Source organism: Papio anubis, chromosome 11 (assembly GCF_008728515.1).
Source record: "Papio anubis isolate 15944 chromosome 11, Panubis1.0, whole genome shotgun sequence".
Taxonomy (NCBI): Eukaryota; Metazoa; Chordata; class Mammalia; order Primates; family Cercopithecidae; genus Papio; species Papio anubis.
Genome location: NC_044986.1, coordinates 65,773,367 through 65,800,643, shown reverse-complemented (window position 1 = coordinate 65,800,643; position 27,277 = coordinate 65,773,367). Strand labels below are relative to the sequence as shown.

The window sequence follows — 27,277 nt, the reverse complement described above, 5'->3', positions numbered from 1 at the left end:
ACCGTAACTCATGGTGGTTTGCAGTTTCCAAAGACTCTCATTTGATCCTGATGATAGCCTGGTGAGGCAGGCAGGGCGGGGATTACCGTGGCCATTTTACACATGAGGAAATGGAGGCTCGGAAGTTAAATGGCTTCTCTAAGGTCACACAGTTTGGGAGTGGCACACCCAGAGACTGATTCAGTGTTCTAGATTTTTATTTCCCTTTCTCTTTGGCTATAAGCTCAGCCTCTTTCTACAGTAATAGGTGTTCTCCCAACTTCCTCTTTCAATCTTTGGTCTCAAACCTTCCTTCCTGCTACTGGGGCCTCCTACTTGTGACCTTTCCTCACATTTCCCATTTCCACTGAAGCCGGGAGAACCGCTCCAGAGAACGGTCATTAAACAAAACATCCGAAGGGCTACTGGCAATTCTCCACTTTCTAATGACAGCCATTATTACCAGCAAATAATGGAAAACAAACACAGGACAGATGTGTCTCAAGTACCAGCCTGTGCTGGAATACAGGGCAAGCAAAAACTCTGCCTGCAGGAAATGCCTGCCTGAGTCCAGCTTAATGAATTGATTCTTTTTTTTTTTTTTTTTTTTTTTGAGACAGAGTCTCTGTTGCCCAGGCTGGAGTGCAGTGGCGTGATCTCGGCTCTGGCTCACTGCAACTCCGCCTCCCAGGTTCAAGTGATTCACGTGCCTCAGCCTCCCAGGTAGCTGGGATTACAAGCACCGGCCACCACGCCCAGCTAATTTTTATATTTTTAGTAGAGACAGGGCTTCGCCATATTGGCCAGGCCAGTCTCAAACTCCTGACCTCAGATGATCCGCCTGCCTCAGCCTCCCGAAGTGCTGGGATTACAGGCATGAGCCACCGTGCCCAGCCTCAATGAATTAATTCTGTACATGAGATACACAGGCATTCCTGCCCATCTACAATCCAGCTGCATGATGGGAACTCCACATCTTCTTCAAAAACCTGACGAGAACACGAGACACTCAGGAGGTTTCACAGATGGAGAGAATATTTGAGATAACCCAGCAATCTTTCCATATAAGAAAACTGAGACCACCCAAATGCTGCAAGAAGAGAAGGTAAATATTTTCCTTCCGTTGACTGGAAAACAGTAGTATGAATATTTAGGGTCCCAAAATAACCGTGACTACACTGTAAATGGCTCTGTTTTGCGTGAAAAAAGATAATGGCACATCCAAGCTTCCAGAAAATATTTTTTTTTTACTTCTCCTTTGGATAAAAACTTCTCTTTTGGGTAAAGACTGTGCTAGGAACAATGAAGCCAAAACCAAGAAATATCGATTCCTATTTAGCCTCCAAAAGCTTTCTAATTAGTGCTTACAATATCCTTAGGTATAAATGAGAAAAGGAGAAAAACAGGACACTTCGCGAATGCGGGAGGCTGGGCACAGAGGGAAAGCAATTCCCAAGAGACTGGGTAGTGAGGGAAACCAATATTTCACCCCAAAATATGGCTTCCAAGTATTTTGAACTAAAGGCCCTTAAAGATCAACAGATGCTGGAAAATGCTTGTCTCCTATCTACATAAAGACCACACAGACCCTCCAAGGAGAACTTTATCCTTATCCTCCCTGTTATCTCATTATCTATTGCAGAAAAGAAGACTGAAGCATCTGACCACACCTGAATGGACGTTTTTAAACCAGGCGTGGTGGCTCACGCCTGTAATCCCAGCACTTTAAGGGGCCAAGACGGGCAGATCACAAGGTCAGGAGTTTGAGACCAGCCTGACCAATATGGTGAGACCTCGTCTCTACTAAAAATACAAAAATTAGCCTGGCGTGGTGGTGCGTGCCTGTAATCCCAGCTACTTAGGAAGTTGAAGCAGGAGAATTGTTTGAATCCAGGAGGCGGATGGTGCAGTAAGCCGAGATCATGCCACTACACTGCAGCCTGGGCGACAGAGCGAGACTGTCTCAAAAAAAGAAAAAAAAAATCTGTCTCTTATTCAATTCCAAAGAGAACCGGTACTGGTTAATCTCTGTTCCCTGATGCCTTCATTCTCCTTAGTAATCATTTACTGTTCCCTGTCTCCTGCCTCCCCTCTGAAAAGAGAAAATGTGACTGGTCACGGTGGCTCACACTTGTAATCCCAGTATTTTGGGTGGCTGAGGTGGGTGGATCACCTGAGGTCAGGAGTTCGAGACCAGCCTGGCCAACATGGCAAAACCCCATCTCTACTAAAAATACAAAAATTAGCCGGGCATGGTGGCAGGTGCCTATAATCCCAGCTACTTAGGAGGACTGAGGCAGGAGGATCACTTGAACCTGGGAGGCAGAGCTTGTAGTGAGCCGAGATCGTGCCACTGCACTCCAGCCTGGGCAACAGAGCAAGACTCCGTCTCAAAAAAAAAAAAAAAAAAAGAGGAAATGTAAGTATCTGGGCCCCACCAGGATACTTGGGTAATCAGTCTGTGATTCTCCCACATGCATGTTAACAAATGTGCATGCCCTTTCTCCTATTAATCTGCCTTTTGTGAGCTGATTTTTCAGCCAACATTCAGAAGGCAAAGGGGATGTTTTCCCTTGCTCCCTACAGTAGCTTTGAAGAGGGAATTCTATTTAGCCAAATCACCAGTGTTAAAAGGCTTCAATAGTTTCCTTCTTTATTATTCATTCATCCACTATCTCAGAAATGATATGCAGCAGCAAAAAGCCACTTTAGGTTTCTGGGGATTTTTAATGATGTACAGATTACTGAAGAGCAACTGAAAAATAAAAATAAAAACAAGCCAGGTGTAGTGGTTCACGCCTGTAATCCCAGCACTTTGGGAGGTGGGAGGATCGCCTGAGCCTAGGAGTTCGAGACCAGTCTGGGCAACATGGCAAAACCCTATCTCTACAAAATATCAAAAACAAAAAAACTCACCTGGCCATAAAAAAATGTCCAAAAGAGAAAAAAACTAATTAAAAATGGGCTGATAGGTATCAGAATGTATGTATCAGATATGTCTTCAGAAATGCTTCTGGAAAGTCAGTTGAGTTCCGAAACTCTGTGTCTAGTCAACCAGGGTCGAGGTCAGTGAGAAAGGAAAGCTTGTTTCCTCCCTCTGCCTTGGAAATCACATCAGCACTTAGGCATTTCTCTACCACGGTGAGCACCAATTTATCCCTCCGTGGTTTGGGATTGCCACTAATTCTGTCACTAATTACTATAGTTGAAGCAGTGATTAACATTTTGAAAAGGGAACAGCACTATGGATTTACTATTAGGAGGGCCCAAATTCTGATTACTCCAGGGATCTCCTGATTCTTGGATGATAAAGGAGCCCAGAGGGAGGGGGAGGTGAAGACGGAAGCCCGGAAGCCCGAAAGCCCGGAAGCCCGGAAGCCCGGAAGCCCGGCACGACACGAAGGGGCAGGGAGTGGACTGGGGGTCGAGGATCCAAGTCCTTAGCATCAACAGCTATGTCTTTGCGGTGCTGTAGGAACCATTCCAAGCAAAGTGTGGGCTCTGGGGCACATGAACTGAACCCACCCATAAATATTTGGAATGGGGGGGGTGCCATTTATATGAATCTCTAAAAGGAGGTGAAAAATAAATTTCACAAATGAGTATGAGTTCTGAGCCTTATTTGGAGGAGTAGCCAATATGGCAAACGGCTGGATTTCTATTGCACTTGGATCACACTTTGAGACCCTCAATCCTGGAAACAGTTTGCGAAGGAGAGAGGGAGAGCACCCCTGCTGACATAGGTCCCTGGGACTCGAGCTGGCTTGAGAGCAGGGCTCAATGGGCAGGAGGCGAAGCGTCTCCTCCCCTGTGTCTGCTCTGAGCCAGTCATGCAGGGCCAGGTGCCTCCCAGGGATCAGATATCCTTCTGAGCTCTCCCAAGCAAAGCCAAAGCAGGTGCTCTCCTGGGCGCTGCCTATACCCCCTCCCCTCCCCCCGCCATTTTCCTCTTCTCTCAGCTGGAAGCAGTTAGAGTCATGCCTGTGCCACAGAGCTCTCCTCATCCTGGAAAGGTTCCAATGCTCCTGGCTATAGGTGACATCCATGTCTGAGAAAAAGCAAGAGTTAACTATATATAAAGTTCTTTCTTCTCCGGCCAGAGACAAGAGAATACACCCAGGGTAGACCACAGTCTGTTTACTCTGATGACCAGAATCTCTTCAGTAGTTCTTAAAAAGCTAAAAGTAGGTGCTAGTAATCAACACCTAAACAAAAGGGTGGAGGTGGAGTAGGCTTACATCAGAGATACACATGCTAATATGTGAGCATGAAGTAGACCCCACCCACGGCCACAGTGAACAGCACACGGCCTCTTTATCAGTGCCCAAATCTCATTCAGATGACTGCAGGCAGACAGCAGAGGTCTTTTCCTGCTGCAACCAGTCTACTCCCACTTGCCCATCTTTCAAGAACGTCAGCTGCAACAGCTGCAGCTTCCTGGCGTCCATTTTGCAGGCTGCATACAAGATGCCCCAAATCACTTGTTTAAATAAGAGCCTCCAGGGCGGGGAAGAAATCTCTGGGGTGTGTGAAGGCCTGTACTCATTGGGCGTGTACTCACAACCTGACTTCCTCCTGCTCTCCCTCCCTCTGCTGCCTAGAGCAGGTAAGCCCCACCCTAGAGCACAGAACACAGCTAACAGGGGATTCCTGTGAGGGCGCCACAATGGAGCAAGCACAGCATTCACCTCCACAAACTAGTAACTGCAGGTCCACCAGGGAGAACAGCTTCCACTGAACAGGCCAGACTGCAGCCTCCCAGTCTCCACTCAGCCAGGTGCAGTGGCTGATGCCACTCCTCTGGGGAGGAGAAACAGACAATCTTCAGGAAGCCCTCCCCCAGCACCCCACTGCAGGCTATGAGCCACAGGATGCAGAATGAAAGGATAAAATTTTTCTTTCAATTCTACCTCCCCTTTGTATTTCTTTGTTTTGGGGGCTGCCTCAATTCTGTATCTGTGAAATCTGTCCAAAGGGGGACTGGAATCCCTCTAAGTCTGAGACCCACCTGTCCATTAGGATTGCTATTATCTGGGGTAAGAAGAGAGGGAAGCTTTGATTCCCTGATGGAGAGATTTCCCTAAAATGAACCCTTCATTTGTTCTGGAGTTCTTCATGTTCTGAAGACATAAAAGCAACCCACACAGCATCTGCAAGACCCATAAACACTACACTTTCTAAAGTATCACAAGCCACTAGACAGTAAAGTCAATGAGAGCAGGTCAGCCTTGTCCAACCATGGTATCCCCAGTGCCTGGCATATGGTAGATACTCAGTAGACACATATTGGATGGATGGATGGATGGGTGGATGGATGGATGGATGGATGGATGGATGGATGGATGGATGGGAGAGCAGACTGATGGAATGGTGAATGAATGAATGAGCAAATGTATGAACAAATGAAGTTCGAAGGAAGATTTCACAGAACATTTAGCCCTCAGGGTTCAATCTCTGGGTGAGAGACTTACCAGAGCCATCGGGAATGGATCTTACGAATGTTGGCAACATCTTGACTGTGGCTGTTGGATTAAAATCCCGGGAGAGGCCATTCTTCATTTCCTTCTTGAAGCGAGTCATGATATCTATGAGAGTTTCATCGGACAGCCGCATGGCATAGAGATACTTGTCAATCTGGAGGAGAATGAGAAGGAAGGAGAGTGAGGTCGAGGGGGAGGACAGGGCAGGGTGAGGCACCCACCCACTGAGACAGCCAGCTCCCACAGGCACGGGAACACGCACGCTGGCACATTGCATGGTGGAAGGTCATTCAACTGCCATCAACCATGTCACCTAGAGCAGGTTTGCAAATGCTCTGAGCCCTAGTTCCTGGCTTGTAAAATGAACCCAATATCTCTAAGATCCTTTCCAAACCTCAAATATGACATGGAAGCTGCTCTTCAACCCCCAAGTACTTGATGGAGGCAGGTTTCCTCCAGTATCAGGAACACCTCAAGCCTCCTTCCCTCAATGAGATCTGGCTGGCTCACTCTCGCTGGGATGGGAATGACAGAGAGGCTACGAACAAGGGCTCTGGAGCCAGCCAACTAGGTTCAATGATAGCCCCACAGCTTAATAGCTGTGTGAATTTCAGTTTCCTCAACTGAAAAACTGAGATGATAGATAGGACCTAACATATAGGATAAGTTCAAATGAGTAAGAAGCACTTGGAACACCGTAAGTGCTCAATAAACATCAGTTATTATTATTAATATGAGACAGTAGTACTGGTAGGTATCCATGGGCAAGACTTCTAGAAAGGTAGAAATGGTGGCCAAAGGGCTAGGACTCTTCTGAGAACACATGGTGGCAGGCCCAGAGTGCAGAAACCTTAAATCCAGCCTCAGTGTATGGAGACAGCCCCTGGGCTCCCATACACATGTGCTAGGCCTGTGAGCCAGGCCATGGGCCCTGTACCTCCGAGTCAGGCTACTCCCATCCTTCACCAGGCCTGACCCAACCTGTTCCTCTTCCTGGGTTCCCCGTTCTCCTCAAGCTGCCCAGCTCCTAACCTCAGGCACCCTGGGTTGTCACTGGCTATCACTAGTTGTTCATCCTTCATGGTATCTTCGCATTTATTCTCCCAAAAAGTATTCACTGGGCACCAGCTAGGTGCCTAGCATTGGGCTAGACACCTGTCCTGATGGCACTGTCCCTGTGGAGTTCACCGAGGAAGGTCCTTGTGTTTCACCATCCACTCTTTCTGCTGCTCTGTGTGCCTGGATTGCTGATGATCATCCACTGTAACAGTTTGTCTTCAGTCTCTCCCTTCCAACCCATCTTCTACACACTGTAGCATTAGCCTCTTAAAGTGCAGTCTAATCAAGTCATGCCTCTGCCCAAAGCCTGGCAATGCCTCCTCAATGCCAAGGCACCTACCCTCTGCAGGTGTGGCTCTGTGCTCTCTGAACTCCGGCCAAACCACCTCTACCATTCCTGGTAGGTGCTCCAGGCTCTCCTCCTTCTGCTGTCACCTCTACCTGAAATGCCCTTCCTTTTCTTCCCAGCTCACCTAACCTTCAAAGTTCAAATCAACTGTCACTTCCTCCTGAAGATGTCCAAGTCCCTCACGCTGGATATCACCCCTCTTTCAGCACTGACCCGGAGGCAGGGTCTGGCCTGGATCTCTGCTTTCCATGCGTGTCACCTTGACCTCCCCAGTGCCTCACATGGAGCCTTGCACACAGAAGGCTCCCAGTGGATAGGGAGACAGATTTACAGCCCCACGAGGCTGAAAATACCTTAACAGTGGTGTTTTGTTTGTTTGTTTGTTTGTTTGTTTTTCGGGTTTTTTTTTTTTTTTTTTTTTTTTTTTTTGACATAGTCTCTCTCTGTCACCCAGGCTGGAATGCAGTGGCACAATCTTGGCTCACTGTAACCTCCACCTCCCGGGTTCAAGTGATTCTCCTGCCTCAGCCTCCTGAGTGGCTGGGATTACAGGTGTGCTAATTTTTGTATTTTTAGTAGAGACAGGGTTTCACCATGTTGGTCAGGCTGGTCTCAAACTCCTGACCTGAAGTGATCCACCCATCTAGGCCTCCCAAAGTGTCTGCCAACACTCTCTGCGCCCAAGGATGATCCTTGCCCCAACTCCTAACCACTAGCCCTACCACCTTTTTCCCTTTACAATAAAGCAGCTCAAAGACGGGCAATCAGAAACCACCAAGAGCCAGAATAGAAATTGCCAGAAGAGGCCGGACATGGAGGCTGACACCTGTAATCCCAGAACTTTGCAGGGCCAAGGCAGGAGGATCATTTGAGCCCAGGAGTTTGAGACTAGCCTGGGCAACAACCCCGTCTCTACAAAAAATAAAAATTAGCCCAGCGTGGTGATGCACACCTGTAGTCTCAGCTACTCAGGAGGCTGAGGCAAGAGGATCACTTGGGCCCAAGAGGTTGAGGCTGCACTGAGCCATGATTGCACCACTGCACTGCAGCCTAAGTGACAGAGTGAGACTGTCTCTAAAAAAAAAAAAAATTAACAATTGGCCAGGAGCAGTGGCTCACGCCTATAATCCCAACACTTTGGGAGGCTAAGGCAGGCAGATTGCCTGAGGCCAAGAGTTCGAGACTAGCCTGGGCAACATGGCGAAATCTCATCACTAACAAAATACAAAAATTAGCCAGGTGTGGTGATACGCCCCTGTAGTCCCAGCTACTCAGGAGACTGAGGCAGGAGGATTGCTTGAGCTGGGGAAGCAGAGGTTGCAGGGCGCTATGATCGTGCCACTGCACCCCAGCTTGGGTGACAAAGTGAGATCCAGTATCAAAAAAAATAAAAAAATATATATATATATATGGAGCCTTGCACACAGAAGGCTCTTTATATATATAAAACATATATATATTAAAAAAACATATATATATATGTTTTAAAGGAAAAAGAAAATGGCCAGAAACATGGCCCTTGGGAGGAGAGACAAGCCATGCCCTACTCTGGTTGGCGGCACTCATCACCAGTCCTTGCCATCATAGTGCCCTGGGTCTGCGGGGAGAGACAGCCATGGTGCAAGCATGGAAGAGACGGCTTCCTGGAGAGGCGAAGTTGGAGAGCATTCCCAGGCACAAGCAAGGGCATGTGTGAAGGCCAAAGGGGAGGGAGGGTGGTTTTGTGATGAACGAGCAGACGGTGTGCCTGGGAAGACTGGCCAGAGCTCAACCACACAGGGCCTGATGAGCCACATAAACAAATACAAGCGGGATCCCACAGCACAGTGAGCCTTGGGACAGCTTTACTGATTACAACTATGATGAGAGTTGTGTGTCTGCTGTGTGGAGAATGGGGGAGCAAGTGCAAGATCATACAATAAAAGCCACATTTCTAGCTGGCACAGTGGCTCACGCCTGTATCCTGGCACTTTGGGAGGCCGAGGCAGGAGAATTGCTTAGATCCAAAAGATCAAGACCAGCCTGAGCAACATAGTGAGATCGCACCTCTAAAATATTTTTTAATTTTAATTTTAGGCCGGGAGCAGTGGCTAACGCCTGTAACCCCAGAACTTTGAGAGGCCGAGGCGAGTGGATTACTTGAGGTCAGGAGTTCAAGACCAGCCTGGCCAATGTGGTAAAACCTGGTCTCTACCAAAAATACAAAAATTAGCTGGGCATGGTGGGGCAGGCCTGTAATCCCAGCTACTCAGGAGACTGAGATAGGAGAATAGCTCGAACCCAGGAGGTGGAGGAGATTGCAGTGAGACAAGATCACGCCATTGCACTCCAGCCTGGGCAATGCAGCAAGACTCCGTCTCAAAAAAATTTTTTTAATTTTAATTTTTAAAAAGGCACATTGCTACTCCAGCATTTTGGACATGCCCCAACGACCACATTCCCCACACATCATGATTATCCACATAGGAGCTGTCCATCTCCTATGATACTGTGTGAGTTCCCCAGGGAAAGAAAACATATTGAATAGACCTTTGGAACTCACCCAGTTGCTCGACACAAAGAACGAATTCAAAAAATGCTGGGTCCTGGAATAATACTATATAATTCTCTTGTGGTTTACAGTATATCAGTGTATCAAGATCCAGTATGTCATTTAACCTTCAAAACTGTCAGGAAGATGTTCTTAATCCCCATTTTACAGACACAGAAACTGAGGGTCCAAGAAGCTAAGTGATTAGTTCAAAGCACACAGCTGGGGGAGTGAGGTTTTATACCTGCAAGTCTAAGGCTCCTCCATACAATCATCCCTGCCCCTTAAGGAAGGCTGGTCCCCTGCCTCTGCAGAAGGCAGATCCTAGTAGAGCTGTTGGGGTTTTCCAGCTGGACAAGCAGAAGCTTCTTGAAAAGGCAGCTCTCCATAACTCCACAGCTATCCTGCCTTCTAACTCCAGGTGCAGCTCAGCACACAGACACTGATCCAAAAACCCCAACGTTTCAGGACAATCAAGCTGAACCCAAACAAAGCTTAGAAGCTCAAATCAAAAATCAGGCTGCAGACACAGAGGACGGCCTCGTCCTCAAGCTGCTATGGAGGAAGGGTTTTCCTCCTTTCGTTCAGGTTCATGAGTCATCATGGGGTACAACCCCTCTCAGAAGAGACATGAATACTGGGGCCAAAAGGGGGGTACAGTTGAGGCAAGGCTGGAACTGAAACCAGGGCCTCCTGGATCTTACATGAATGAGGACAGTGAAGGGAAGCCCTTTCTTTCCACTGGTCCTCAGGAGATCAGAAGGGGCCACTGAACCAGCAAAGACCCTAGGCCTGGGGCTGGGCTGCCAAGGGAGAAGTCAGCTCCCTGGTACCTGGCACACTGCCCAGTCAGGCAGGCACCTGGTGCAGGACTCAGCAGACATGCCCCTCTGGACTGTGGGCCTTTAGGTGGCCTAGAGGCACTGGAGAAAAGCACATGTCAAGAGACACCTGCAGAAAACTTCCAGGGGCCCAGAGAACCCAGCACCTCACTGAGCAAAACGTATCTTCCTCGTTCAGACTAGCCCCTCCTGGCACTCCACTGGACCACTCCTGTCTCCGTCGGAAAGAGTCTGGGAATGGGCAGTGGGTAGAAGGAGAGAGGGAGGAAGAAAGGGCATCGGAGAAATCACTCCTGCCCATTTGCTCCAGATCTCTGCCAGAAACCCAGGAAGAAAGGCTGACTCTTGCTCTTTGGGGATTTGGCCAAAGTCTGTGGCCTTTCAACTTTTCTATTTCTGTCCTCCTCTCCACAGCATCTCCAGATCTTTTCTCTCCTCCTTCCTTTTCCCCTCTTCCCCTCTCTACACACACACTCTCACACACACACTCTCTCACACACTCACATACACACACGTACTCATACGCATACTCACACACACATACACCTCTATAATCCTGTCCCCTTCTCTTAGGTGCTGCCTCCAAATCACCACTGCTTTACTGCTCCGGTCAAATGTCAGGGCCAGAAGAACACCCACCCTCCATTTGGGGGATGGGGAGGACACCGCACAGCACCTCTTCCGGCTGCTTCCACTACAAGCCTGGGTCTGTGGATGTCTATCAGAAGACAGAGGTTCCCAGGAGTCGTGACAGGAACCCAGGCCCTCACATGCTCACTCCCAAACATGGTGCCTGACATGAGTGCGTGGGACTCTGGTCAGGCTGGGATGGAAATGGGAAGGCACCTGGTCCCAGAGACCAGACATCAGACACCCAGTGGGGTCCCTCAGACTCTTGCCTGAGGCTGCCGAGAACCCGCATCCAGCCTCCAGGGCCTCTCCACCACTGCCCAGAGGGAAGAGCCCTTCCTATGAGGGTAGCCAGGCTGGCTGCACAGGGCAGGCGCTCCTGCTCAAACACTGTCCAGACACTGGTCCTGGATTCTCCTTCTTGTGGACCCAGGGGGCCCTGAAGCTCTCAGCGGCTCCCAAAGTTGGACCCCCGCAGAGCAGGAGGACATGTCATCAGCAGAGAGCACACAGCCTCGCCAAGCTTCCCTGGCTCAAAGCCCTCCAGCCAAGGAAAGAACTCAATGGCCTGGCACTGCACTCAACTCACACACATTTCTGTGCCCGACCCCAGCCCCAGCTCCTGCTCCCAACAGAACATGCACAAAAAACAAACTCAAGACTGGGCATGCCCAAGTGAACAGGCCAGTCGTGGCAGGGGGCACCAGTAACCACTGGTAACCATCCCAGCCATTTTCACCCCACCCCGTGGAAGGGGGCAAAGCCATGGAAAATTTCACTCCCTCTCTCATCCACCCTCCTGCGAGGATCGAGAATGATGGAGAACAGCAGGCGTGACTGAAGCTGCTGACACGGGCCTTTAAAATGAACTTTCCAAGAGAGGCGCTCCACTTACAAAAAGAAATCATGGCATGCACCCTGAAGGGTTAAGAAAGATGTTAGCTTAGGGGAGGACAGAGATTTCAACATCAGAATTCACTTCCCTTTGCTAAGGACACTGACTCAGAGAGAATGAGCCCTGGGTGCTTGTTAACATCATGATTAGCAATGGCTCACATGTGCACTGGCCCTTCAGACACAGAACCTTCACATACATTATCCCATTTAAACTGTGTAGAAAGAAGTGAAATGAGCTTGTGGATGCTAAGTGCCAGGCAGGAAGCAGGTGCTTTAATGCTAGTTCCCTTTCTCTTGTCACTACAGCCCAGTGAAGTAGGCAGGAAAGACATCATTATCTCCATTATCTAGGAGAGGAAACAGACCCATGATTCAAGCTAAGTTGAGGAGTTTATAAATGGCAGCTGGGTCTAGATTCCAGGGCTCACAACCTCCCACTTGGGGCTTCACCTTAAGCATTTCCATTTTCCTCACGTGGTAGAAAGAACACAGGGCTGTGGACAGACAGCTGGGTTCAAATCCTATTTATTAGCTGTGTTACTTTGGACAAGTTACTTAATCTCTCTGAGTCTCACTTAGTCTCACTTTTTTTTTTTTTTTTTTTTTTTTTTTGGTGACGGAGTCTGGCTCAGTCGCCCAGGCTGGAGTGCGGTGGCGCTCTCTTGGCTCACTGCAAGCTCCATCTCCCGGGTTCACACCATTCTCCTGCCTCAGCCTCCCGAGTAGCTGGGACTACAGGCGCCCGCCACCACACTTGGCTATATTTTTTGTATTTTTAATAGAGACGGGGTTTCACCATGTTAGCCAGGATGGTCTTGATCCCTGACCTCACGATCTGCTCGCCTCGGCCTCCCAAAGTGCTGGGATTACAGGTGTGAGCCACCGCGCCCAGCATTCTGAGTCTCACTTTTAAGATGGAGATAATAAATCCTCCACTTCAGAGGGTTATGGGGAGGATTTTAATGTGCCAGAAACAAAGTAAGCATCAAGTGTCATTTCCTGTACCCCTAACTCCTTTCATCTCAATGCCTGAAAAATGCATCTACTGGCTGGGCACGGTGGCTCACGCTCGTAATCCCAGCACTTTGGGAGGCTGAGGTGGGTGGATCACCTGAGAGGTCAGGAGTTCAAGACCAGCCTGGCCAACATGGTGAAACCCAACTCTACTAAAAATACAAAAAAAATTAGCCGAGCGTGGTGGCAGATGCCTGTAATCCCAGCTACTCAGGAAGCTGAGGCAGGAGAATCACCTGAACTCCAGAGGCAAAGGTTGCAGTGAGCTGAGATTGCGCCACTGCACTTCAGCCTGGGCAACAAGGCGAGACTTCGTCTCCAAAAAAAAAAAAAAAATGCATCTATCACAAATGCTATTGACCCATTAGTAGAAAACTAAAGCTGGGAGGCAATATGCCTGAAAAAATGGCAAATGAAAAACTCTGACAAAACTGCTCTGAAACATTTGCACTGTTTCATTTTTTTTTTAAAGAAACAATAACAGGCCAGGTGCAGTGGCTCACGCCTGTAATCCCCGCACTTTGGGAGACCAAGGCGGGTGGATCACCTGAGATCAGAAGTTCAAGACCAGCCTGATCAACATGGAGAAACCCCGTCTCTACTAAAAATACAAAATTAGCCGGGCATGGTGGCGGGCGCCTGTAACCCCAGCTACTTGGGAGGCTGAGGCAAGAGAATCGCTTGAATCCAGGAGGCGGAGGTTGCAGTGAGCCAAGATCGCGCCACTGCACTTCAGCCTAGGCAACAAGAGCAAAACTCCATCTCAAAAAAAAAATAAAAAGCAGTAACAGTAATATATACTTATTGTAAAATATATTCCAACATCATATAAATGCATAAAAGTAAAAATTATTAATTCTTTCCCCAGTCTCCCCAGAGATATCCCTGCTAATGGAGTTTTATGTACTAGGACTGTCTTCCTCCCTAAACAAACACTCATACATACAGAGATGGATGGTTCTTTTTGTTTTACAAAAATGGAATTATATTATAAACACTTTTTTCTTTAAAAACCTACTTCCCGCTTCCTATTGCCTGCAGACACTCTCTAAGACTCAAACTAGCAGAGTGGTACTAAAGACTTCCTCAGGACCCCTCCCGGTCCAATGACAGGGCACAGTCGGGGCCATGTAGACACCTGCATTTGACTTCTGGCTCTGCCATCCTATGGGCACCTCAGTCTTCCCATCTGTCACGTGGGTGTGTTCCTATGACTTTGACCTATAAAGGCCTCTCTACTTTGCACAGTGCTTTTACCTGTTGGTCCTTACAGCATCCTGTCTGCAGAAGCAGAACAGGTACCATCACTTCCAATGCCCTGGGCAAGAATGAGGGGCCAGGAGGTTCCTCAACTGGCCAGAGTGACATACTTGCAGAGACTCGTGTGGACCGCAAGCTCCCTGATTCCTGGTCCTGTGCTCTATCCTCTCAGTCCAGGGAGAGCCAGGGTCAGGAGCTTCCTGGAGAGGGAGATGCGATACTACAGGGGGTATCACCACCACAGCTCCAGCCACTCCAGAACAGCATGGCTGTCCGGCCTTACAGAAAGCACGCCACTCCAGTGTGACCTCCAGGAGGCCACTTCTCCCCTCCAGCTGGGATCAGAGCCACAACAAGCTGTCCGATCTGCTCCTTCCCCTTTCACACAGTCTGGGAAGGAAGTTCAACAGCCATAGCAAGCTGAGACCCTGGGCCCACACCATGGTCTGTGCCCACCCAGCAGCCCCGGACTCCTCTTCCTGCCTGCACATGGTTTCTGCGGCGGCCCAGCCCCACCTCAGTACTGCGGGTGGCGGCCGGGAACCTAGTTTCTGTTCTGTGCTTGGCAGCCGGTCTCTGAGCAGGGAGGGAGTTGGCCACGAGGGGAGGCAGCCCTGATCTAGTGGGGTCCCTAAAGCAACCACTAACACCCAGCACCCTGACAGTGGCTCATCACCTCAAAGGTCCTTCCTTGCAAAGCCCTGTCCAGTCTGCCTCCTGGGCCTCTCCATCCCCAGTTCCTTCTTCCTCCCAAAGCTCACCTCCCAACTCACCTTGTCAGGAGCACATGCCATGATCTACCCCATCCCACACCGTCCACTCCTCTCCTCAGCATCCCCTCGGCCTTAGGTGTTCACTATGTAGGAGTCGACCTGCCCGGGAGACACTTCGTGGTGTGTATCTTTCCTGGGCGTTGCAGGGACACATGCATGGTCCACGCCACCAGCTAGACCGTGAGTGCCAGAGGTACAGGAGCCATGCCCTCTGGGCTCTTTGTGTGCCCAGGAGCTCTAGGAGGCACCGCGTGGTGGCTCCTGGGCCAGGCTGGGTGGCTCCTGTGCTGGGCGGGAGGCCTCCAGTGACACTAGCCTAGGGAGGTCTCAGAGGGTTTGCTGGCTCAGATAAGGCCCCGAGACTTCCCCGAATGGCCCAGCCCTTCTTCCCCGGCAGCGGCCTCTCACTTCAGGCTTTCCTCTAAGGTAGAGTTCCAAGCACTTCTAACCCCTGCCTTCCCCTCACCACTTCACCACTGCATGGCTGGGGCCCAGAAGAACAGAGGGGCCTAAAGATAATCAGAATTCCCACTCCCTTATTCAAGCTGAGTCACCTGCAAGCTACCAGAGGAACTGTGTCTGGGATAATCAATTCCACTGCAGGGCTCCTCAGTGACAGGTCTGTGTGAGATCATCACCAAAGCCAAAACCATCCCTCAGGCACTCAAAAACCTCATCCTGGGGACACAGCCTTGCCCGGTCTCTTCTCTCAGGTTCATAGTGTCTCTCAGCATGTGTAAACTGTTGGTTCTGTTTCAATGAACTCTGTTTACGTACAACAAATAATGAGGAAAATGGGATCCCCATTTTTTCTTTTTTGAGACAGAGTCTCGCTCTGTCACCAGGCTGGAGTGCAGTGGCCCAATCTCAGCTCACTGCAAGCTCCGCCTCCTGGGTTCAAGCGATTCTCCTGCCTCAACCTCCTGAGTAGCTGGGACTACAGGCGCACGCCACCACACCCAGCTAATTTTTGTATTTTAAGTAGAGACAGGGTATCACTATGTTGGCCAGGATGATCTTGATCTCTTGACCTTGTGATCCGCCCGCCTCAGCCTCCCTAAGTGTTGGGATAACAGGCGTTAGCCACTGCGCCCAGCCGGGATCCCCATTCTTGATGAAGAAACTGAGGTTCTAGCAATATGAATGTGGACAGGGTCCATGCTGGGTGCTTTAACCTCCTCCATCCAAATCTGCACAATGTGTAAGGAAGCTATTATGAACCCCACATGAGGTAGGTGGAGCCTAGGGCTGTGAAGTTAGCCAAATGCCCCAGGCCACTCAGCAAGCAGAGCAGCACTCCAACTTCAGCACCCCTTCCCTTGGCCTCCTCTTCCTAGGAGAACCTGAGTAGGGCCTGGAGGTTCTAAAAGGAGCTTCCTGACTGGTGAAAGTGGCCAAGTCCTTGCCCAGAAAGACAACAAGGCTGTCACACTAAACTAGCTAAAAATAAAGCAGGCCCCCATTCCCTCCGGGGGGGAACAGAACGGCCCTGGAATGTGGCAGGGCAGGCACAACAGGCTTACTTCTCAGCCTCCTGGTGGATGGCTTAGCAAACAGCCAGCTTCTGGACCTCCAGTCTCACAATTCCCACTGACCCCGCTACCTCCCGACAACAGGGAGAAAAGGATCTGAGTGCAGACAGGTTTACTTTCACTGCCAGACAACCAAACCCCAACGCTGTGGCTTGGAGATACTGCAGTGGTGGGACTGGACTGAGCTAGAAATCGAAAGACCTCAGGCCTCAGCCAAGGGCACTGCCTCCCTCTATGACCTTGAGCAAGTCACTTCGATCTCTTGTGTATTTCCATCAGTAAAACAGCAATCATGAAAACTGCCTTCTGGCCTCACATACCATACACAGGAGCTCCGTGACACTTTAGAGTCCTCAGAAAATGGCGTTTCAGCAACCCATGGTGTCATTTTAATCTGTCCATTTGGCCAGGGCACATAGACATGCAGATGGCCCAGGAGCTCCCACACAATCCAAGGCAAAGGCAGAATGGCACTCAGGACCCCTGCCCAGGCTCAGGGCCCTGTTGTCTGCCTACCCTGTTAGCCAGGAAGCTGCCATCCTCCACCTGGCTACTCAAGGTGTCTACAGCTGTAAGCTGGGTGAGTAACAATGATAACACCTGACATTTGTACAGTGCTGTACACTTTCCAAGTATTTCCTTGTCCATTCTCTAATTTGAAAAGTGGGGGCAGAGAACAGGGCAGGTATCATTTACCTCATCTGACAGATGAAACAGAGGCCAGGCCGGGTACAGTGGCTCACACCTGTAATCCCAGCACTTTGAGAGGCTGAGGTGGGTGGATCACTTGGCCAGTTCAAGATCAGCCTGGCCAACATGGCAAAACCGTATCTCTACTAAAACTATAAAAAAATTAGCTGGGTGTGGTGCAGCGCTCCTGTAATCCTAGCTACTAGAGAGGCTGAGGCATGAGAATCGCCTGAACCAGGGAAGCAGAGGTTGCGGTGAGTCAAGATTGTGCCAGTGCACTTCAGCCTGTGTGACAGAGCAAGACTCTGTCTCAAAAAAGAAAGAAAGAAAGAAAATGAGGTCTAGAGGGCTTGATGGTCACCTCACAATACTACTCAAGCTGGATGGGTAGTTTCAAGATCATGGATTCCAGATAAGGAAACTGCAGCTTACAGAGGAGGAAACCAAGGTCCAAGGATCCACAGGAACCCACTGCTTTAAATGCAGCGTGCAAACTCCTAAGCCATGGAATTCACCATCTAGCAGAGCACTGTCCAACAGGAAGATAATATGAGCCAAATATACAATGTTAACTTTTCTAGTAGCCACATTTAAAAAGAACAGGTGAAATTAATTTTTTTTTTATAATCTCATTCTGTCACCCAGAATGGAGTACAGTGGAGCAATCAGGGCTCACTGCAGCCTCAAACAATCAAAGCAGTCCTTCTGCCTCAGCCTCCCAAGTGAAATACTGTATTTTATTTAACCCAGTATATCCAAAATGTTGTTTCTACATCTAATCAATATCAGAAAAAAAAAATTTTTTTTTTTTTTTAGACAGGGTCTTGCTCCATCACCTAGGCTGGAGTGCAGTGGGTCAATCAGGGCTCACTGCAGCCTTGACCTCCTGGGCTCAAGCAATCCTCTCACCTCAGACTCCCAAGTGGCTGGGACCACAGATGTGTGCCACCACGCCCAGCTAATGTTTTTAATTATTTGTAGAGATGAGGTCTGCTATATTGCCCAGGCTGATCTCAAGCTCCTGGGCTCAAGTGATCCTCTGGCCTCAGCCTCCTAAAGTGCCAAGATTACAGGTGTGAGCCACCATGCCCAGCCAATACTAGAAAACTATTGGCCGGGCGCAGTGGCTCACGCCTGTAATCCCAGCACTTTGGGAGACCGAGGCAGGTGGATCACTTGAGGTCAGGAGTTCGAGACCAGCCTGGCCAACATGGTGAAACCCCGACTCTACCAAAAATACAAAAAATTAGCTCAGCATGGTGGTGCACACCTGTAATCCCAGCTACTTGGGAGGCTGAGGCAGGAGAATCACTTGAACCTGGGAGGTGGAGGTTTCAGTGAGCCAAGATCGTGCCACTGCACTCCAGCCTGGTGACAGAGCAAGACTCTGTCTCAAAAAAAAAAAAAAAAAAATTGAAAACGATTACCAGGCTATTTCATATTCTTTGTGTCACATGAAATATTTGAAAACCTGTATGGAGTTTATATGCCACAGCACATCTCAAATCAGACTTGCCACATTTTAAGAGCTCAACAGCCACCTCTGGCTGGTGCCTACTATTCTGGACACACAGCCCTAGCATTTCTGACACATCTCCATTATCAGAGCCTTGGGTGACGGTTTCTATGAGGAAGGCCGCTGCAATGTAGAACACGTGGTAGCCGAAAAGAAATATCCTTCCTTCCCATTTTAGGTTTATGGCTGAGGCCCCTGTAACAAAAGACAGAGTAACAAGAACAAGGCACACAAATTAATCTAAGTTTTTAGGTGACACAGAAGCCTTCAAAAGGAAATGAAGGCACAAAGAAACAGGTAACTCTCGCCAGGCGTTGTGGCTCATGCCTGTGATCCCAGCACTTTGGAAGGCCAAGGTGGGCAGATCACTTCAGGCCAGGAGTTTGAGACCAGTCTAGTCAACATAGTGAAACCCCATCTCTACCAAAAATACACAAATTAGCCAGGTGTGGCGACACATGCCTGTAATCCCAGCTACTCGGGAGACCGAGGTGGGAGAAATGCTTGAACCAGGAAGGTGGAGGCTGCAGTGAGCCAAGATTGCGCCACTGCACTCCGGCCTGGGCAACACAGCGAGAACTGTCTCAAAAAAAAAAAGAAAGAAAGAAAGAAAAAAAAAAACAGGTAAGTCTGCATATTTCTCTATGTCAGGTTTGATGAAGAAGTGGATGGTCATGAAGAAGTGTGACTGGAGAAAGGGGATATGATCTAATAGTGATAAACTGAAGAGAAGTTAGCAGGCCCTGTTTGTTCAGATTCTTCTCTGTGTCCCTGTATCTCCAGAGATAAGGATGTCCCATTCTTCTGGGTATAGGGTAGACACCTTCTTGAATGAGTCTGCATCAGGGAAGAAGGGAGGGGAAAGGTGAAAGACCTTCTTGCCTCTGCTGTTTTCTCAAATGCCATATTACTATTTGGGGATTGTATGCCCTGAACCCCATCAATGGCTTTGGAGTCTGGAGCCCTGGACCACAGTTCTGGGTCTGCAGGCACAGCAACAACTGCCCACTGGCGTTGGGGAGGTCTGTGTCCCCACCCTAGCTCTACTGCTTTCTGGCCACCAAGATCACATGAATTCCACTTCCTGGGCCTCACCTGCCCCATATGTAAGATGCAGGAAGAAATTCCTACATCCAAGCTTGATGGAAGGATTCAGCTAAAGCAAGCATCCGATTAAATCAAGTATTTTATAAATGAGACTGAACTTCGTAAATGTGAGGCAGTGTCTTTATCACAGCAGTAGCCTGGGTCTCCTACTTCACTCACCACACCCACCCAGACAGGGTCCTAGAAGGCACCAGGAGACATCAGGGACATGAGGTCTGGGTGAATAACATGCTGAAGACAAGCCCTATGTGTCAATCAACTGATGGAATCGACAGCTGCTTACAGTACCCCCAGGCAGAGGCTAAGAGTGGGCATCACAAGGAGCACTGAGGGAGTTTTCATGCAGGTTAAGCAGTGCCCTCCTGGGGGTCCTGTTTTAAATGCAAACAAGAATGGGAGGAAGGAGACAAATGAAAAGGGAGATTTGAAAAACAGGGCAAATCCCTAACATTTCACTGTTAATGACCTTACTGGATCCATTTCCTTCCCAAATGGAAGAGGCTCATCAACACTAAGCAAATGGGGCTGGGGGTGGGGCAGCAGGCACAGGCAGGAGAGACCGTGCTGGTGCTGGGGAGGGGCAGGAAATAGGGGACAGGGAACCTGGATCCCAAGCCAATTCCACCCCTCTCCCACTCCAGTCTTTCCCTCCTTGATCTGTTTCCCTAAACTGCACAATGAGAGTTGGGTATAATGGTGGAAAGAACATGGATTTCTGACTCAGGGGACCAGCAGTACTGGGTTCCTGTGCCTGTCATTCATGAGTTGTGTGGTCATCAGCAAGTCAATTCACCACCTGGGGGGCCTTCGTTTGCTCATTTCTGAATGGAGATAATGCCCTCTTCCTCAAATCGATTAAAAGCAGGGGCTCTCCAAGGAATTCCATTCCTACATATACACCCAAGAGACACGAAAGCATGTCTGGCCAGGCGCGGTGGCTCACGCCTGTAATCCCAGCATTTTGGGAGGCTGAGACGGGCGGATCATAAGGTCAAGAGATCAAGACCATCCTGGCCAACATGGTGAAACTCCATCTCTACTAAAAATACAAAAATTAGCTGGGCATGGTGGCATGTGCCTATAGTCCCAGCTACTTGGGTGGCTGAGGCAGGAGAATCACTTGAACCCGGGAGGCGGAGATTGCAGTGAGCCAAGATTGCTCCACTGCACTCCAGCCTGGCGAGAGAGCAAAACTCCGTCTAAAAAAAAAAAAAAGAAGAAGAAAGCAAGCAAGCATGTCTATACAAAATATTCACACACAAATGTTCAGAGCAGCATTATTCATAATAGCCAAAAAGAGTGGAAGCAGTCCAAATGCCTGTCAACTGACAAATGGACAAACAAAATGTAGTAGAAAAATACAATGGAGCCGGGCGCGGTGGCTCACGCCTGTAATCCCAGCACTTTGGGAGGCCGAGGCGGGCGGATCACAAGGTCAGGAGATCGAGACCATGGTGAAACCCCGTCTCTACTAAAAATAGAAAAAATTAGCCGGGCGCAGCGGTGGGCGCCTGTAGTCCCAGCTACTCGGGAGGCTGAGGCAGGAGAATGGCGTGAACCCGGGAGGCGGAGCTTGCAGTGAGCCGAGATTGCGCCACTGCACTCCAGCCTGGGCAACAGAGCAAGACTCCGTCTCAAAAAAAAAAAAAAAAAAAGAAAGAGAAAAAAAGAAAAATACAATGGAATAGTATTCAGCAATAAAAAGGAATGAAGTGCTGACACATGCTACTACATGGATGAACCTTGAAGACATTATGCTAAGTAAAAGAGGCTAGACACAAAAGGCCACATTTTATATTATTCCATTTATATGAAATGTCCATAAGAGACAAATCCATTAAAAAAAAAAAAAAAAAAAAGGTAGATTAGTGGTTGCCAGAAGCTAGGTGGAGGCAGAAATGGGAAGTGACTGCTAACAGGTAGTTTTTTCGGAGGGTGATACAATATTCTGGAATTAGACGGTGGTGATGCTTGGACAACCTTGTAAAGGTATTAGAAACCACTGAATTGTACACTGTACAATGGTGCGTTTCATGGTAGGTGAATTATAACACAATTGAGAAAATAATTAAAGCAGGAGCTCTGCCATCAGCCTTGATGAGGCTGAATGCTGGCTCTATCGTTCACTATCAGGGCCTCATGGTCTGAAATCACATCCACCTCACAAAGGCGTTGTGGGGATGAACCAAGCAAAGGCTCACGATGCCTTTAGCATAGTACATGGCAATGAATACAACAATGAACGTTGGCTTTGTTTCATATGAGTTCTAGAAATGATTCAATAAGACCCCTGTTAAGAAAAAGAAAAGCCGGGCGCCTAGTAGGCACCGAATGTCCCCTTCCCTGTAAGGCACGCTTGAGGTCTCCAAGTCTGCAGCCTGTAATCAGGCACAGACTCAAGATGAACATGAGCCGACATTTTCTGCCTCGCACAGGGACAGCTCAGCTTCTGTGTGCAAACGGCTGAGCCGCGGACTTCACGGTTCAGTTTTCCCTGCCACGTGGGTACAGCCACCGTCTCCTTTTACGGAAGACGGTCTGAGAGGCCGCTGGCTTGAGTTTTCTCTGAGCAGAGCTGGGCATGTTTAGGCGACAGATAAGCCTGCCCTACCCAGGTCGGATCCACCCAGAAGAGAGGAAGTGTGTGCAAGTGAAAGCTCACAAATGTGTGTTTCAATTCCCAGAAAAGTTTAACGGAGTCGCCCCACAGCACCAGGGGCGATGGAGAGCCATCCTAAGCCTTTCCCTCCCCAGTACAGATATCTCAGCAGCAGCAGTCCGTGGAGCTGTCAACTTCACTCCATGGGACTCTGAAGCAAGGACTCTGATAAGGTTAACTCAGGAAATGGGCTAATTTTAAACACAGCTCGAATACTGAGATGTGAATGGAAATGACTGAGGAAGGAAATAGACTAAAACTCATCTATTACAAATCTGCAAAGGTTTGACCATAACAAGGGTTGGTGTGGAACAAAGGCAACCTGCACATACTTCCCATGGGAGTGTGAACTGGCATGACCACAGATGGCAACTTGGCAGAATCTCGTATATGGGAAGATGCACACATCTCTCCACCTGGTAATCCCAGCCCTAGGTACACAGTTTAGAGCCTAGAGAAACTTGTGCATGCGCTGAATGAGTTGTTCTAGAGAAAGTTCACCAAGGCATTGTTTGTCACTTGAAACATTAGAAACACAAATGCCCATCAAAAGCAGAATAGATGAATTAACTGTGGAGCTTTTATACTCTGTAAGAAACCAGAGCAGTTTAATGAAACAGTTACGTAGATCAACATTTGTAAAATCTCAAAAATATAATGTTGAGCTAAAAGAAAATAAATGGCGGAAGGATACATACAGTATAGCACCATTTATAAGAGTTTAAAACTGGCTGGGTGTGGTGGCTCACGCCTATAATCCCAGCACTTTGGAAAGAGGCCTAGGTGGGCAGATCACTTGAGATCAGAAGTTTGAGACCAGCCTGACCAACATGGTGAAACCCTGTCTCTACTAAAAATACAAAAAAATTAGCCGGGTATGATCTCAGCTACTCAGGAGGCTGAGGCAGGAGGATCGCTTGAACCCAGGAGGCAGAGGCTGCAGTGAGCTGAGACCGCACCACTGCACTCCAGCCTAGGCAACAGAATGACATTCCATCTCAAAAAAAAAAGAGTTTAAAACCACACAAAGCAATACCATATATTGCTTAAACACATAGTCAGTATAGTACCATTTACAAAAGGTAAAACCATGTTATCTATAAAGCAATACTATATACTGTTTATAGACACATGCATATGTAATAAAAGCATAAAAACATACATGAAAAGATAAACACCAAATTCAGGACAGAGGTCACCTCCAAAGGAAGAAGCAGCTAACTGTCTCAGAGATGGCGCAGACAGGGCTTCAACTATGTCTGTAACGTAATTGTAACTGTGTCTATAACTTCTCAAGCTGAGTAGCAGACACAGAGGTGTTTAGGTGAACCTCAATCTTCTTTTATGTGCCTCAAATATTTCATAATAAAAATTAACTCCAATGTATTGATTTGTAACGTGACAGTATTAAAATACAGGTTCCAAGGTAAAGCATTAAAACCAACTAGGACAGGTTTTTCTTCTAAAAGAAGGAAACAGAGGAAGCAAGAAGAGCCCTCTGAATCCTATTCCTGATTTTCTTTCCACCTTAGAAAAATGTTTTATCTCCTCTGGATGGGTCTTCAGTCTCTGTTTCTAAACGGGGAATAAATTGCTTGCCTTCTGTCTGCAACACACAAGGCAGGCAGCAGGATGGGGAGGATGCCCTGGGGAGGGAGCCCTGCTGGTAAGCCCAGGAATAATACTTCTTGTACCGTCAACCTCGCTGAGGCTTTTGAAAGAGCATATGAAAGCATACACACACCTACACATATGTTAGTATAGTTGTGTGCAGAAACATTTATAGTGTAATCTCAATTATATATATATATAATTCATACTGGACATGACACTCACTAAGTGTTCCAGGATGCCCAGAGACGACAAGCCATTAAAAAAAAAAAAGTGGCCAGACACGGTGGTTCACGCCTGTAATCCCAACACTTCAGGAGGCCGGGGCAGGAGAATCATGAGGTCAGGAATTCAAGACCAGCCTGGCCAACATGGTGAAACCACATCTCCACTAAAAATACAAAAAATTAGCTGGGCGTAGTGGCGGCACCTGTAATCCCAGCTACTAGGGAAGCTGAGGCAGAAGAATTGCTTGAACTCAGCAGGCAGAGGTTGCAGTGAGCTGAGATCGTGCCACTGCACTACAACCTGGGCGACAGAATGAGACTCCGTCTCAAAAAAAAAAAAAAAAAAAAAAATGCAGGCCAGGGGTAGTGGCTGGCGCCTGTAATTCCAGCACTTTGGGAGGCTGAGGCAGGCAGATCACTTGAGGTCAGGAGTTCGAAACCAGCCTGGCCAACATGGTGAAACCCAGTCTCTACTAAAAATACAACACTTAGCCGAGCATGGTGGCAGGCATCTGTAATCCCAGTTACTTGAGGGTGGAGGGCGCTGAGGCAGGAGAATCACTTGGACCCGGGAGGCAGAGGTTGCAGTGTGCTAAGATCATGCCATTGCACTCCAGCATGGGCTACAGAGTGAGACTCCATCTCAAAAAAAAAAGCAGGCCGGGGCAGTGGCTGGCGCCTGTAACCCCAGCTACTCCGGCAGGAGAATCGCTCAAACCCAGGAGACAGAGGTTGCGGTGAGCCGAGATCGTGCCATTGCACTCCAGCCTGGGCGACACAGCAGAACTCCATCTCAAAAAACAAAAAAAAAAAAAGAATAAGAAAATACATGGCCAGGCGTGGTGGCTCATGCCTGTAATCTCAGTACTTTAGGAGGCTGAGGCGGGCGGATCACAAGGTCAGGAGATCGAGACCATCCTGGCTAAACACGGTGAGACTCCCGTCTCTACTAAAAATACAAAAAATTAGCCGGGCGCAGTGGCGGGCGCCTGTAGTCACAGCTACTCAGGAGGCTGAGGCAGGAGAATGGCATGAACCCAGGAGGCAGAGCTTGCAGTGAGCCAAGATCGAGCCACTGCACTCCAGCCTGGGCGACAGAGCGAGACTCCGTCTTAAAAAGAAAAAAAAAAAAGAAAGAAAGAAAATACACATTTTTGTGACAATTAATTTGACTCCACCTTACAAAGTTTCTAAGTATAATATCCCTGATATGTACTGTTTACCAGAAGTCAGTGTTATTTCCAGAAATCAAGACCCATCAAACTGTAAAATTTTTACCTATTTTTCTTTAAGAGCAAATAAAATGAACACAACCCAGTGTGTATTAAGTGGTTTCATAAGATCCCGTTGTTAAGGTTTATTAGGTCAGAAGGCAGTGGGCACCTGTCCTGCTACTCCAAACAGACTAACACAGCCCCAGAACTGGGGATGGGAGCAGTTTCCTGAAGCACTTAAGGAGCTAACATCCGCAGCCTAGCTGTAAGCAGTTCCTAGGCTAGGGATTTCCCACCCAAGGTATAACCACGCCACGCTGTGGGCCCTCATAGCCCATATGCTTTGCACATATAACACAGCAAATACGTTTTATTATTATTATTATTATTTCAGATGGAGTCTCGTTTTGTCACCCAGGCTGGAGTGTCATCTCACTACAACCTCCGCCTCCCACATTCAAGCGATTCTTCTGCCTCAGCCTCCCGAGAAGCTAGGACTACAGGCATGAGCCACCACGTCTGGCTACCTTTTTTGTATTTTTAGTAGAGATGGGGTTTCACCATGTTGGTCAGGCTGGTCTCAAACTCCTGACCTCAATTGATCAGCCTGCCTTGGCCTCCCAAAGTGCTGGGATTATAGGCATGAGCCACCACGCCCAGCCAGCAAATATTTTATGCTCCATGAGAACAGGGACCATTTCTGCCTTATTTATAGTTGTCATCCCAGCCTTGCACAGTCCTCTGCACATAATTTAAAAATCAAACATTTTTTAAAGAAATGATTGAGCTCCTGTGATCAGATTTGATCTTCAGGGTTTTCAAATCAATAAGCACACTTATGGAGGCCGAGGCAGGAGGACTGCCTGAGCCCAGGAGTTCAAGACCAGCCTGGGCAACATGGTAAGACCCTGTCTCTTTAAAAAAATAAAAATAAATCAATAAGCAGGTGCCATCAGTCTGGCCACAACTGATTCCTGGATGCGGAGGTATGCAGCTCCCTGTCTTTATCCATGTCTTCTCTGAACCTTCTCAGGCATGCTCAGAGCTGATTCCAGTGGCTAAATCTGTCTGCCAGGAATCCCTGACTGCAGACACACACAGAGACAGTCCCAGTCACGCCAAATCAGTCTTGTAAAGGGAAAGCTGCCTATGTCTTCTCCGGAGAACAGTAGGAGCATGGGGGCACGGAACAGCTTGGCCAGATGTGAAAGCACCTCACAGCCACCCTGCCTGCCAGTTTATTCCTTCATGACATTCCCAAACTATCCAACCAGATAAAGTGATGGGGCTTCTCTTGGGAGAAACTCTAGGAGTATCTAAGGCAGAAGAGGCAGGGATTGTAAAGTCAAGATTCACCAAGAAGCTCTCACTGAATATTTGTACAACATCAGAATTGAGAGGTTATGAGACATGTCTCATAATTTTTTTTCTTCTTTTTTTTGAGACAGAGTCTCACTCTATCATCCAGCCTGGAGTGCGGTGACACAATCATAGCATCACAGCTCACTGTTTTGGGATCAGTCTTTTGGGCTCAATCAGCCTTCTGAGTAGCTGTGACTACAGGTATGTGCATGCCACCAAAGCAAGCTAAAAAAAATTTTTTTTAAGATGAGGTTTCATTTTGTTGCCCAGGCTGACTTTTCATAATTTTCTCTTTTTTTTCTTTGCCACTGCAAGAACCCACAGATTTTTCATAATTTTCTTTTTTCTTTGTTTTTTTTTTTTGAGACAGAGTCTCGCTCTGTTGCCCAGGCTGGAGTGCAGTGGCATGATCCTGGCTCATTGCAAGCTCCACCTCCCGGATTCAAGCGATTCTCCTGCCTCAGCCTCCCGAGTAGCTAGGACTTCAGGCGCACGCTACCACGCCCGGCTAATTTTTGTATTTTTAGTAAAGATGGCGTTTCACCA

At 48.3% G+C, this 27,277-nt stretch overlaps 1 protein-coding gene across 4 annotated transcripts in view; it reads right to left on the bottom strand.

The window, feature by feature from the left end:
• The window catches only part of HK1 (hexokinase 1), a 127,856-nt gene that overhangs the window by 51,727 nt on the left and 48,852 nt on the right, over positions 1–27,277 (bottom strand). For all 4 annotated transcript variants that reach the window (XM_009214783.4, XM_017962979.3, XM_003903845.3 and 1 more), the window contains one exon: positions 5,451–5,613. In XM_009214783.4, the coding sequence (XP_009213047.1) occupies positions 5,451–5,613 (163 nt within the window). The remainder of the gene's footprint in view (positions 1–5,450; positions 5,614–27,277) is intronic.